We start from the raw sequence: 11,585 nt of genomic DNA, 5'->3' as shown, positions 1-11,585 counted from the left end.
GAATGGACATACACTGGATTTAAAGCCCTAATCATCTGTAAAATAGAACTCGACTGAGTCCAAACTCAAATAAACTAAAATGCTTTCCTTGAGAATCCAATTTGAGTTCTTGATGGATTATGTATTCTAAGTCCTTTAACCTCATTAAAAATGTCAAAGGTAGCACTTGATATTTTGTGATAGAAAAAATTTGCCTCGAGTGTTTCTCTTTAGTTGCAACAATCTGTGATCCACACTAACCTATATTATTATCATTGTTATAGGTGATGCTATGGTTGGATCTCGATCATGGTTTGGAGGATTATTTTCCCGCAATGGCAATAAACGTCAGAGTAATGGTGAAAAGACATTTGATTGTACTCTGTCCCCACTTCAGGTAAATTATTTTCACGATCAAATGGTTGATTTATATTGTTGACATGGTTTTCCTCATGTTCCACGGATTATGCATGATCTTGATGTATTGCTTGATTTGGTACATATTACTGCTAATATTAACATAAGTTTATCAATGTAATTCTGAACATTTCTCGTACCAAGAAGTATAGGAATGTTGAATTAAAGCAACCAAAGTTGAAAAATATGTAGGTTCACTTAGTCCTGTTGTAAAAGATGAAACTTACTCAGATAACATGTAGAACATAAAAAGCAAACATGATGATGTAAGAATCTTAGTTGAAAAAGGTATGAGGTCAAAGATACCAGAAAAAAAATTACCTAAACATCATTTCATGTCAAGGTAGACTTCATAGGGTGTTGTCGAGTTGGATTTATTTGTGATCCAAATCTGATAAGCTTATGGACAAAAACTGAGGATCCATACCCAATTTTATATGTTGAAAACATGTTGGTTATGCTCATTGTTCGGTGTAGATCATGAATCCAATAATGTTAATGGATCTCAAATGAGGATCGATATATAAAATTTTCAGTTCTTTTAGGTCATGGTTTTGAATTTCAATGGCAAGAGAGGAGTGAAATAAGAGGAAGAAGAGGAGGCAGAGGAGAGGAGGGATGGAGTAGGAGAAGGAGAAATAGGAGGCGTGCGAAGAGGAGGAAGAGAAGTACCCAGTGCACGAGTACCAACAGCAAGCAATGAGTGGTGTGAGGAGAATGAAACTGGGAGAGAACTAGAGAGCGAGAAGACAGGGATATTAAAAAAACATCGACAACTATCAAAACTCAAAAAAAAGAAAATTTCAAACTGGGGGTAGGCTTATTGCTTGGTTTCTGAAAGTTACTAGATGGTAACCTGATTACCAGATTAGACTAGGTGAAAAGCCTTAGTTTACATTGTCACAGACTTAACTATTTTTTTTGTCTAAATCATGTAGTACCCTTGCGATGCTTGCTCACATAGGATCAACCTACTTGTAACCACTTGTGATTTTGAAGGACTTGCAAAGAAAGAAAAAAAGAATAGCACAGGAATGTGTTGTCGAATTGTCGTAATCACTCTACTGTAACACTCATGTTTGGGACCTTACAAGCATTATTGAGCAACTAAAATTATGGCTAAATGGATCTTTTGCAAGCTACCGGACTATACGGAGGTATGCTTGGAGCTTGCGGATGATGGATCCTCTAGAGCTCATATACACTTGAGAAATCTCCGATGTAATTGAGGGAGAAGGCTAAGCAAGTGAACGTTGCTACCAATAACGAATGGAGAATAGAGTTGGCAAGTGACCTACAACATGGTGGTAGAAGCCATGTATGGAAGTTGCAATATGTCTTCCATCAATCAGCTAGGAACTACTTAAAGAACACTGAAGTATTGGAGTAGCTGGTCAAAGGGAGTGAGGTGATGAGTCCAAGGACACTTAGCTACCCACCAACTGGATTAATAAGATCACACTTAAGTTGGTCTAATAGTACCAACTGGAAGCCCTCAGTCATCTGGCAACCTCACACATTAGAAAAGAAAAGAATCCATTGGTCAAATTAGAATTTTGTACCTCGTGGGGAAATATTTCCTGAAAAACTAGTGTGAGAAACTATTTGATCGCATATAGAAAGGTATCAAAATCAGAGTAACATGACCCTAAGGATGGCATTCACTTTAATTCTAATTAAGGTAAAATCCTGTGACCTAACAAAGAAAACTGTATTGATGTTAAAAATCATGAGATAGTCACCTGTTTCTACTTGGTCTCAATTTCTTCTCATTGTTTTTCATTGGTATAACTTATATTTTTTTGCAGGAAATACGACTACAAAAGCTTAAGGAACGGGTGAGTGTACCATTTGATGAGACTCGACCAGATCATCAGGTATATGATGTGTAACCTTCCAAATTCATGATATTAATATCATATTGTTTTATTTAATTTGCCACTTGTAAGAACAAAAGAACTTGGTCTTACACATTGCAGAAACCAGTTATTCATTTCACAGTAGATCTATATGTTTTTTTTAAGATCTGAGAAAAAAGTATTTAGTAGAAACCTAGACTTTCTTTTATATTAAATTCTGAGAAAATTATTCTACAGGAAAGAATAAACTTTTAAGCAGTAAAATTTTGTATATTTTTGTAAAGGCTTTAAGCATCATATTTCACTATCTGTTCATTTCAGGGACTTAATTTCTGAAAAATGAACAACAATGATCCTTTTTTTTAACTTTTTCCATTCAAACTATGTGGAAACTCTATTGCTAACTTGTTTGAACAGTTACAAATGTTCATTTTAACTTGTGATGTCCATCTAACTGCACAAAATTTTGTGCCCTTTAATATCTCATTACCAGGAAGCTCTCGTAGCTCTTTGGCATATTTCCTTCCCGGAAACAGAACTTACAGGTCTAGTATCAGAGCAATGGAAAGACATGGGGTGGCAAGGGCCAAACCCTTCAACTGATTTCAGGTAATCTAGCAGATGTGCTCATTTAAGTGTAAGTTTACTTGCAGATATTTCTTTTATGTATTAGTTTGGGTTAGAATTGCAAAAATTTGCTTCATTGAATTTAAAGCATCATATTTGTTAAGGCTTTATAAACTAGTACCTAATAGACTTTTTGGCATGATTTGGTTCTGCAGCACTAAATATTTGTCTTCAACGTCTTCTGAAACAAGTGTTGAATAGATCTTGACACCTGAGCAGGATTTGAATGCATATCCAAGTGCATGTATCAGCATGGAAGAGAGAAAATCGAAAGAGATTTATTGCATTATAGCTTTTAACTCCAAAACATTGTGGTCGACAACTGATATTGCACCCAAATGGTTTTGAAATCTAATTCAGCTGAGAGGACTACATTATTTTGTTGAATTCTTTGTTAGGTAAATGTTCATCAAGGATGTGTATGAGCTTGCCTTTGCCAGATCAAATAACAAAATTGATCTGCGAAAGCGGTTGTTAGACCAGTTGTTTCTCAATTTTTGGTTGGCATCCATGCTTCCCTTAAAAAGGAAAATGGCAATGTCAAGATCAATTTGATATTTGAGTAGATAACAGACTAATTCAGCAGGAGTAGTTTTGTTACAGCAGGCTACTTTCTTGAAAGAGGATAGGCATTTCTTTGCTTGCTTGTTACATATTTATACTCGATATTAATTCAATCACTTTCTGGTTCCTATATTTTTTGTCTGTCTATAATCAGTAGTCACAAAACACAGTAACTTTCTGGTTCCGGTTCTGATTCCTGCAGTCCTTGACTTTTGGGTGTATAGGCTTTCAAACTCATTTTGGGTGGGCCTTATTCATGCAGTTTAGATCAAGCTTTCTAAATTTGTTGAAAGAAGAGAGATAGACGTTTGCGCACATGTTTACTTGAGAAGTCATTCAGTCTTGTCACTTTTAAAGATCTTGTATCATATGGACAACTGATTTCTGTAAAAAATGTATTTCTTTTAATCACTGAAGACCTGGGGAGTTAAACAAATGCTCTAAGAAGAAAGATCCTTTAGAAGTTCTCCATATGTTTGACTGTTTCCTTTATCTGTAGAACTGCCACATGCACTCTAGAATCAACATGCTTTGACATTATTCTTTACTTAAAAAATTGTGAACTTGAAGCTTGCTTGATTTAAGCTGTATACATACATACATACATACATACATACATACATACATACATACATACATACATAAATATATATATATATATATATATATATATGTTTATTAATTTATTTAAAACATAATTAACAAAACCTTCTTATGTGATTGATAGGGTTTGCCTTTTATTCATGTCATATGTTGCCTTTTTTTTATACGTTGGTTCTTATCAAACATAATTTGACTAGCATTGTTAGTTGCCAACTTGATTAGTATTGCTCTAATATCCATGAGCCTCATACTGATAAATTTGTAAAGGATAACAAAGTTTTCTTCTTTTTTACTTTTCAGGGGTTGTGGATTTGTTTCTCTCGAGAATCTATTATTTTTTGCAAGGACTTATCCGGTAGGCAAACTAATTTGGCTTCTTTGTATTGCTCATTATGATAGAGACAGAGCATCTTTACCTTGAGTTGAATTAGCTTAATGTTCTTTTGATTTGATATCATAGCCAAGAAATTAGTATGGCCCAAGGTGGTATGTGCCTATATGTTGTGCCATTCAGGTCACTTGCCTGGTTGCATAACAATGCTGTTCTATGAACACAACACACAGGAGGCCAACTGGCACAGCGTATCTGTCTTCATTGATTGATATGACAATGCATGGTCAAGACTAATTTTCTTATGATTTCAACCTGAAGGCTTCTTTTCAGAGGATATTATTCAAGCAAGAAGGAATGAGAGCCATATGGGAGTACCCATTTGCTGTTGCAGGCATCAACATCTCGTTCATGTTGACTCAGTTGCTTGAACTGAATTCAGGTTAGTGAAAAAAAACACAATGCATTACGATCTTGGGAAATGCTTGAGAAATTCAGGTTTCAATTCATGACATTTACTAAAGTCAAGGGAATATGTTTTCGGTTTTTTTTTTTTCAGCTATTGGCAGTTGTAGAACATATTGAAATAAGGTGTGTGATAACAGGAGTATCCTGAATAAGGTTCCAAATACTGATTGGATCGGTATTTACCAATCAGTATTTACTAATTTGATAAAGGATTGATACTCGACCATATAGATAGGTACCAATTAATATTTTTTATTTTTTTATGATATCGAAGGTACATATCACGATATTGTATATCAAATTCCCTTGGAAATTAGATCCTACAACTTGAAGCATGGAGTTTAGAGGTTTGGAAATAGAAAATAAAATTCTAAGGGTATGTCCCCGTGGCAAACACATTTTGGAACTTGAGTGGGGATAGAATTTGGTGGGTAATATTTGAAGATTGCTATTTTAATCATGTTTTTTTGAGATTAGAAATTATTGGTTGGGATTGTAGGGGTGATTGGCTAAAATCCCAAGATTTTAAGGAAATGCACATGAAATCCCCACACCAAAAGGGATATCAGGTTTAAAAGGTTTTTGTTGAATCATTTTGTAAAAGTGGTGCTGAGGTTAATATGAAGTTTAATATGAGATTATTGGTTGGATAGAGCTACAAGGAAATTGACGCAAAGCTCTTTTATGCAACCTTAGTAGGCCTTTAAGAGAAAATAATCACAAGGGCAAAAAAAGAGCTCAGAAAATAAAAAGAAAAAAAAAACACTTCAGTGCCATTGAATTCGACCTGGCCTAGTTTCTACATGAAATTGTAGCAATCATGATCAGACTAGCATCCAGTTCAACATTGCAATGGATCAGTTGATCCAAATTGATCTGATCAGATAATGTCTATTTTATATGTTGTAACACAACAGCTTTCCAGTTAATAAAAATTTTAGCTTCCAAGTTGATTGAATTTCACAAATGTCAAGAAAATATGTCCGAAAGCTTCCTTGTTCATGCTTTTTTGTATCACATGGCATGCCTATGGATTTTGACCATGATGAGAAAGTCTGAGATGATTTTAGCTACTATTGCAACATATCTGAAGCCGCTGTCTTACTTGCATCTAGTTATCCAGATATCTAATATCTTCTCTTTCCACAGCAAGACCAAAATCTCTAGCAGCAATCAATTTTGTAAAAATTCTCTCAGGTGATTCACGATTGCACTTTGCAGAATGTCTGTGACTGCTTTGCTAGTAGACAATGCTCATGCTTGTTCTCCTGCTTGTAGAAGATGAGGAAGCATTTGACATTTTGTACTGTATAGCATTTCAGTTGATGGACGCTCAGTGGCTTGCTATGGATGCTTCATATATGCAGTTCAAAGTATCAAAAACTCTCCTTTGAGATTTTGTTTGTGGATAGATTCCTCTGGTTGACTTTTCTGCTGGCTGACCTCTATTTTTACTCCTGATGTTTTCTTTACTCCAGGAAGTCCTGGAAGCAACAAGGATCCAACTCGGGCGGGAACTCGCACTGGATGATGTTCGCCGAATCCAAGATCTACCTGCTTACAACCTTTTGTACAAGTAGGCTCACAAATTAAGTTTTGCAACAACAGCAACAAGCTGTAATGTCCCAGCTATTGAGTCATTTTATGGATCTTTTTGGCTACAACTGAGCTTTGTATAGTATAATATCAAACTAGATACAGTCAAATCTCTCCCAGTGAAGCTAGTGCATGAGTTATTTTTTCTTATGAGGGGCCATTACAGGGACGTGATATATTTTTTTTGTTTGACAAAATCTTTGTAAAGTATGACCATGTCTAGTGGGGATAATATAAAAATCTTTTGTATGACCATATTATGTTATCACAATAGCAAGCAAGGCCAGGCCAGCATTCTTTGAACTTTCATGGTCACAAGTGGTGGATATCAACATTGTTGCAGTCGATTATTCTCTCTCAGTTTTGCTTGCCCATCTGCTTGTGTAGAGAAACATAGGCAAATCATCGAAACATTAAAAAAAATCACATAATTGGTCACCAAGCCAATTCTAAGACATTAAGGTTTCACTTTTTAAATTTTAGATTTTAATAATAAAATCAATTGATAAATTTAATAAATTTAGTGGACTAATATTTTTTTAGATAAGTGACGTAGAAAAATTTTCGATTATGGAGTTGGATTATCGAAGGGTCAACTATTGAGCAAGGGAGTTAAATATTGTATCGAGAAATTATCATGTTAAAAATTGGACGTTGAACCAAAGGTTTGATGTGTTGGAGATCGAATTTGGTATCATATGTTTGGGTATTGTGCTAGAAGAATCAAATATTGTGTCGAAAGATTAGATATCATGGGAAAGTCGATGTGTTGGACAAAGTATTGAAAGATCGGATGACATGCTTGAAGAGCATACAATGTGTTGAAAGCTTTGTAAATGTATTGAATATGTGGTTGATTTGTCAAAGTCTTGATCAATATCATTTTGGGTTAATTTGAGTTGGTATTAGGCCGAAACAATGTCAACTTATTAAGAAATCTATTGGACTTGAAGCTAGGCTGAATTGAGTCTATTAGAAGGTTAAACTGATAGCCTAAAATAGGCTTAGGTAGTGGTACCATTAGGCCTAAGTGATAGTATCGTCTAAGTCAGTCGATAAGCATTATTTGTGCTTGTCAGCCTTTTCGACAATGGTACCACCTATGGTGGTGATAGTACCGCCTAGAGTGGTAGTAGTATCACCCAGAACTCAAACTTTGTAATGGTAGCACTGTTGAAGTCCAAAATTACGGTGTCATAGGTTGCTATGGTATTACCGTCCAATGTCGATGGTAATACCACTCGTACCTCAAAATTTCAAGGATTTGAATTTTTTTGACTTTATTCTTGAAGCCTTTTAGGCCCTATAAATACCTCACTCGGACTTGGTTGATGGAGGATCCATTTTTGAGTTTGTGAAGTATTGTAGCTCTTTCTCTAAGTATTGTTTGAGTCTCTTTCTTCCTCTTGAGTTTAGTTGTAATACTAAGTTAAATGAGGTGAGAGATCTCTTATAAAATAGTGAGTGTGGAGGTTCTCCCCTAAGTTTATAAAAAAGAGAAAAGTTATAATAAGGATAGTTGATATTCACTCGTTGAAAAGATGATCGATAGTAAAAGCCAATAGCTTCAAGAGATCGGGAAGATCACTGTAAATCAATTTGTATTCCTTCTCTTACTCGTGACTTTTGTTTGTTTATTATTCACTATATTGGTAACCTTTGCACGTTAAAATCAATTAAAATTTGTTATAGCATTAATTAACACCCCCCTCCTCTCTTAGTGCCATTAAGATTCTAAGAATTTGTATTAAAGCTAAATTCTCTCATTTGGATTAGCACCTAAGAGAGTAAATGATATTTTCAAGCAACCAAGATAGACACTTTATCACTCATCTTTCCATATTCAATAAGATGGATTATACCTATTGAAAAATAGGTGTGACGATTTTTTTTTGCTTTCCATATATTTTGATTTATAGAATGTTATCGAGTTTGCTTTTAAAAATCTTTTAAACTGATAGATCAATGAAATGATTTTAAAAAGAGAATATTTTTTTTAATTGCTAGAGTTATGAATATTTTATTTTGTACTTTAGATAAAAAAAATTCAATCAAGTTTATGTTGAATCTCAAATTTTGATGATGAAACCAATTGAGAGTGTTTAGGATTTAATCTGTATTTTGAGTGACGTAGAAAGCTTCAATTAGGGAGAGACAATTAAAAGCAGGAAGAATTATATTAGGCCAAAGAAAAATATGTCAGAAGATTGGACATCGAGCCAAAGGATCGGTCGACGTATCAATAGAAGACTTCAGGCCATGGGTTTGGTCATCGAGCCAAGAAGAGCGAAAATTGTACCAAGGAAATCAGAGTTGCAAGGTCAACTGGCCGATTGGGCAATAGGCACAAGAGAGGATGATGCACCGAAGATTCGAACGAAGCGCTGATGAACCAATGACATGCTGGACAACATTTGATTCAAACTTGACAATAATTGTCTAGATCGAAGTAGGTTTTAAGTGTGCATGATTAACTACGATAGCAATCGCAACATAAAGCAAAATGAAGTCCCGGAGTCAAGAATGAGATTTATTGGGAGTTCGATATTAGGAATGAGTTAGCACTAAAAGGGAGGGTGAATTAATGCAACGGATAAAATTACGTTGGTTCAAACAAAAATCTTTGTTTCATATGATAAATGTTGAATCTTAAATTTTAATGATGAAACCAATTGATAGTGTTTATGATTTGATCTGTGTTTTGAGTAACGTAGGAAGCTTCGATTAGGGACAAATAAATAAAGCAGTTAGAATCATGTTTGGTCGGAGAAAAACATGTTAGAAGATTGGACATCACGCCGAAGAATCGATCGAGATATCAATAGAAGGCTTCAGGCCATGGGTTCAGGCATTGGGCCAAGAAGAGTGAATATCATACCAAGGAAATCGAAGTGGCGAAGGTCAACTGGCTGATTGGGCAATAGGCCGCAAGAGAGGACAATGCGACGAAGAATCAAACAAAGCGTCGATGAACCAATGACATACCGGACAACATTTGATTGGCTTAGTAATAATTGTCTAAGATCGAAGTTGGTTTTAAGTATGCATGATTAACTATAATAGCAAGGCATAAAGCAAAATAAAGTCTCGGAGTTAAGAACGTGATTTCGTTGACTGAGAAGTCCAGGAGCTTGCCAAAGAAGCTTGTCGAAACTTGCCAAGAAGATCATCATAAAGTCCAAGAGCTTGCCGGGAGTCCGTTGGAACATTACCGAGAGATTGTCGGAAGTGCGCTAGAAGATTATCGAAAGCTCGTCGAAAGAAACCTAGACTTACGAACTTGTTTAGCTTAGTAAATGTCTTAAAATTTGGAGTTAGCACATAATTGGGTTGGAATTGGGCCAACTCAATTAGGGATCAATTGGGCCGAAGTTTGGGCTGTGTTGGGTAAGTGCAAGGCTCAAACAGTGACCCAACACATGGCACCGTCGTGGTACAGTCTCCGAGACTATGTCAGGCGATGGTACCATCAGACTGGGCGATGGTACTACCAGTGGTAGTGTCGGGTAGTGGTATAACCAGTCTAGGTGATGGTACCGCCCAGACAGAATCTTTTAGGTGGTGGTACTGCTAGGACCTAGAAAACCCAGGATGAGACTCTTTTAGGCTCCAAGTTTGAATCCACTTGAGGCCTATAAATACCCCTCTCATCCCTGGTTAACATACATAAGAATTAAGAGCAAAAAAGGTGGAAAAATGTTGTTGTAATCTTGTGATGACTCCTTCAAATCTCTAAGTGTTAGTGTAGTTTGAGAGAGGAGTAAGGGGGGTTATAAAGGTTCTCTCCTGAATCTGTCAAAAGGAGAATCAAGTTGTAAGGGTAGTTGATATTCGCCCATTATAGGAAGATCATTAGTGGATACTAGTGGCCTCGACGAAAGAGGAATCGGTAGAGTGGATGTAGGTCACAACGACCGGACCACTATAAATCGGTTTGCATTTCTCTTTTGCTATTTACCTTTATTCCAATCTACTTTATATTGTAAACTAATTTCTTATTCTCATTACGTTCTCATACGCTTTCAAGTTAACATCTTCTGAGATTAGTTTCAACGAACGAATATTTTTTGAAATCGATGTTTTTATCCGCTGTACTAATTCACATCCCCCTCATAGTGCCAACTCGTTCCTAACAATAAAAATCGATCTCGGAAAGATGTTAACTTAAAACACATTCATAAGAGTGTGCAGCTAAAGTAATGAGGAAGGATGACAGTTTGTAATTAAAGTAAAGAGCAAAACAGAAATACAAACCAAGTTTATAGTGGTTCGGTCATTGTGACCTACATCCACTCCTGATTCCTCCTCTATTGAGGCGGCCACTGACATTCACTAATGGTCTTCTTTTAATAGGCAAAGACCAACCACATCTTTACAACTCTATTCTCCTTTATCAGGCTCAGGAGAGAACCTTTATACCCCTACTTACTCCTCTCTTAAACGACACTAACACTTAGAGCTTTTGAGCGAAGTTCTCACAATATTACAACAATATTTTTCTACTTTTTTACTCTTAATTCTTATATATATTAACTAGGGATGAGAGGGGTATTTATAGGTTTCAAAGTGGATTTAAACTTGGAGCCTAAAATTGTCTCATCTCAAGTTTTCTAGGTCTTGGCGATACCACCGCTTGCAAAACTGACACTAGGCAATACCATCACCCAATCTGGTGGTACCACCACCTAGAAGATTGTATCTAGGTGGTACCACCATGCAGACTTGCGGTACCACTACCTGACACTGCCATTGGGCAGTACCACCACCTGACATAGTCTCGGTGACTGTGGAACGATGGTGCCACCTGTTGGGACATTGTTTGGGCCTTGCACTTAACCTAACACGGCCCAAAATTGGGCCCAATTGACCCCTAATTTAGTTGGCATAATTCCAACCCAATTATGGCTAACTACGAATTTTAAGACATACATTAAGCTAAATAAGTTAGGTAAGTCTAGGTTTCTTCCAGCGAGCTTCCGATGAACTTTCGACGATCTCTCGAAAATGTTCCAGTGGACTTCTAGCAAGCTCCTGGACTTCACAATAATCTTCTTAGTGAGTTCCAACGAGCTTCTTTGGCAAGTTCCTAGACTTCTTGGTCAATTTCGGTAGAAATTTCGATGAACGTCCGGACTTTCGAT

The 11,585-nt window shown here is 36.2% G+C and overlaps 1 protein-coding gene across 1 annotated transcript; it reads left to right on the top strand.

Annotated features, from left to right (window-relative positions):
- Positions 1-259: 259 nt before the first annotated feature.
- Positions 260-6,516, top strand: LOC135604886 (uncharacterized). The gene is made up of 8 exons (XM_065094539.1): positions 260-376; positions 2,205-2,273; positions 2,749-2,864; positions 4,350-4,404; positions 4,702-4,822; positions 5,998-6,045; positions 6,127-6,221; positions 6,327-6,516. The coding sequence occupies exons 1-8, from the start codon at positions 272-274 to the stop codon at positions 6,426-6,428; spliced, it is 711 nt and encodes a 236-aa protein (XP_064950611.1). The 5' UTR covers positions 260-271; the 3' UTR covers positions 6,429-6,516.
- The last annotated feature ends 5,069 nt before the right edge of the window (positions 6,517-11,585 follow it).

The sequence above is a fragment of the Musa acuminata genome, chromosome BXJ2-2 (genome assembly GCF_036884655.1).
Source record: "Musa acuminata AAA Group cultivar baxijiao chromosome BXJ2-2, Cavendish_Baxijiao_AAA, whole genome shotgun sequence".
Lineage (NCBI taxonomy): Eukaryota > Viridiplantae > Streptophyta > Magnoliopsida > Zingiberales > Musaceae > Musa > Musa acuminata.
This window is presented reverse-complemented; position numbering and strand designations above follow the sequence as displayed.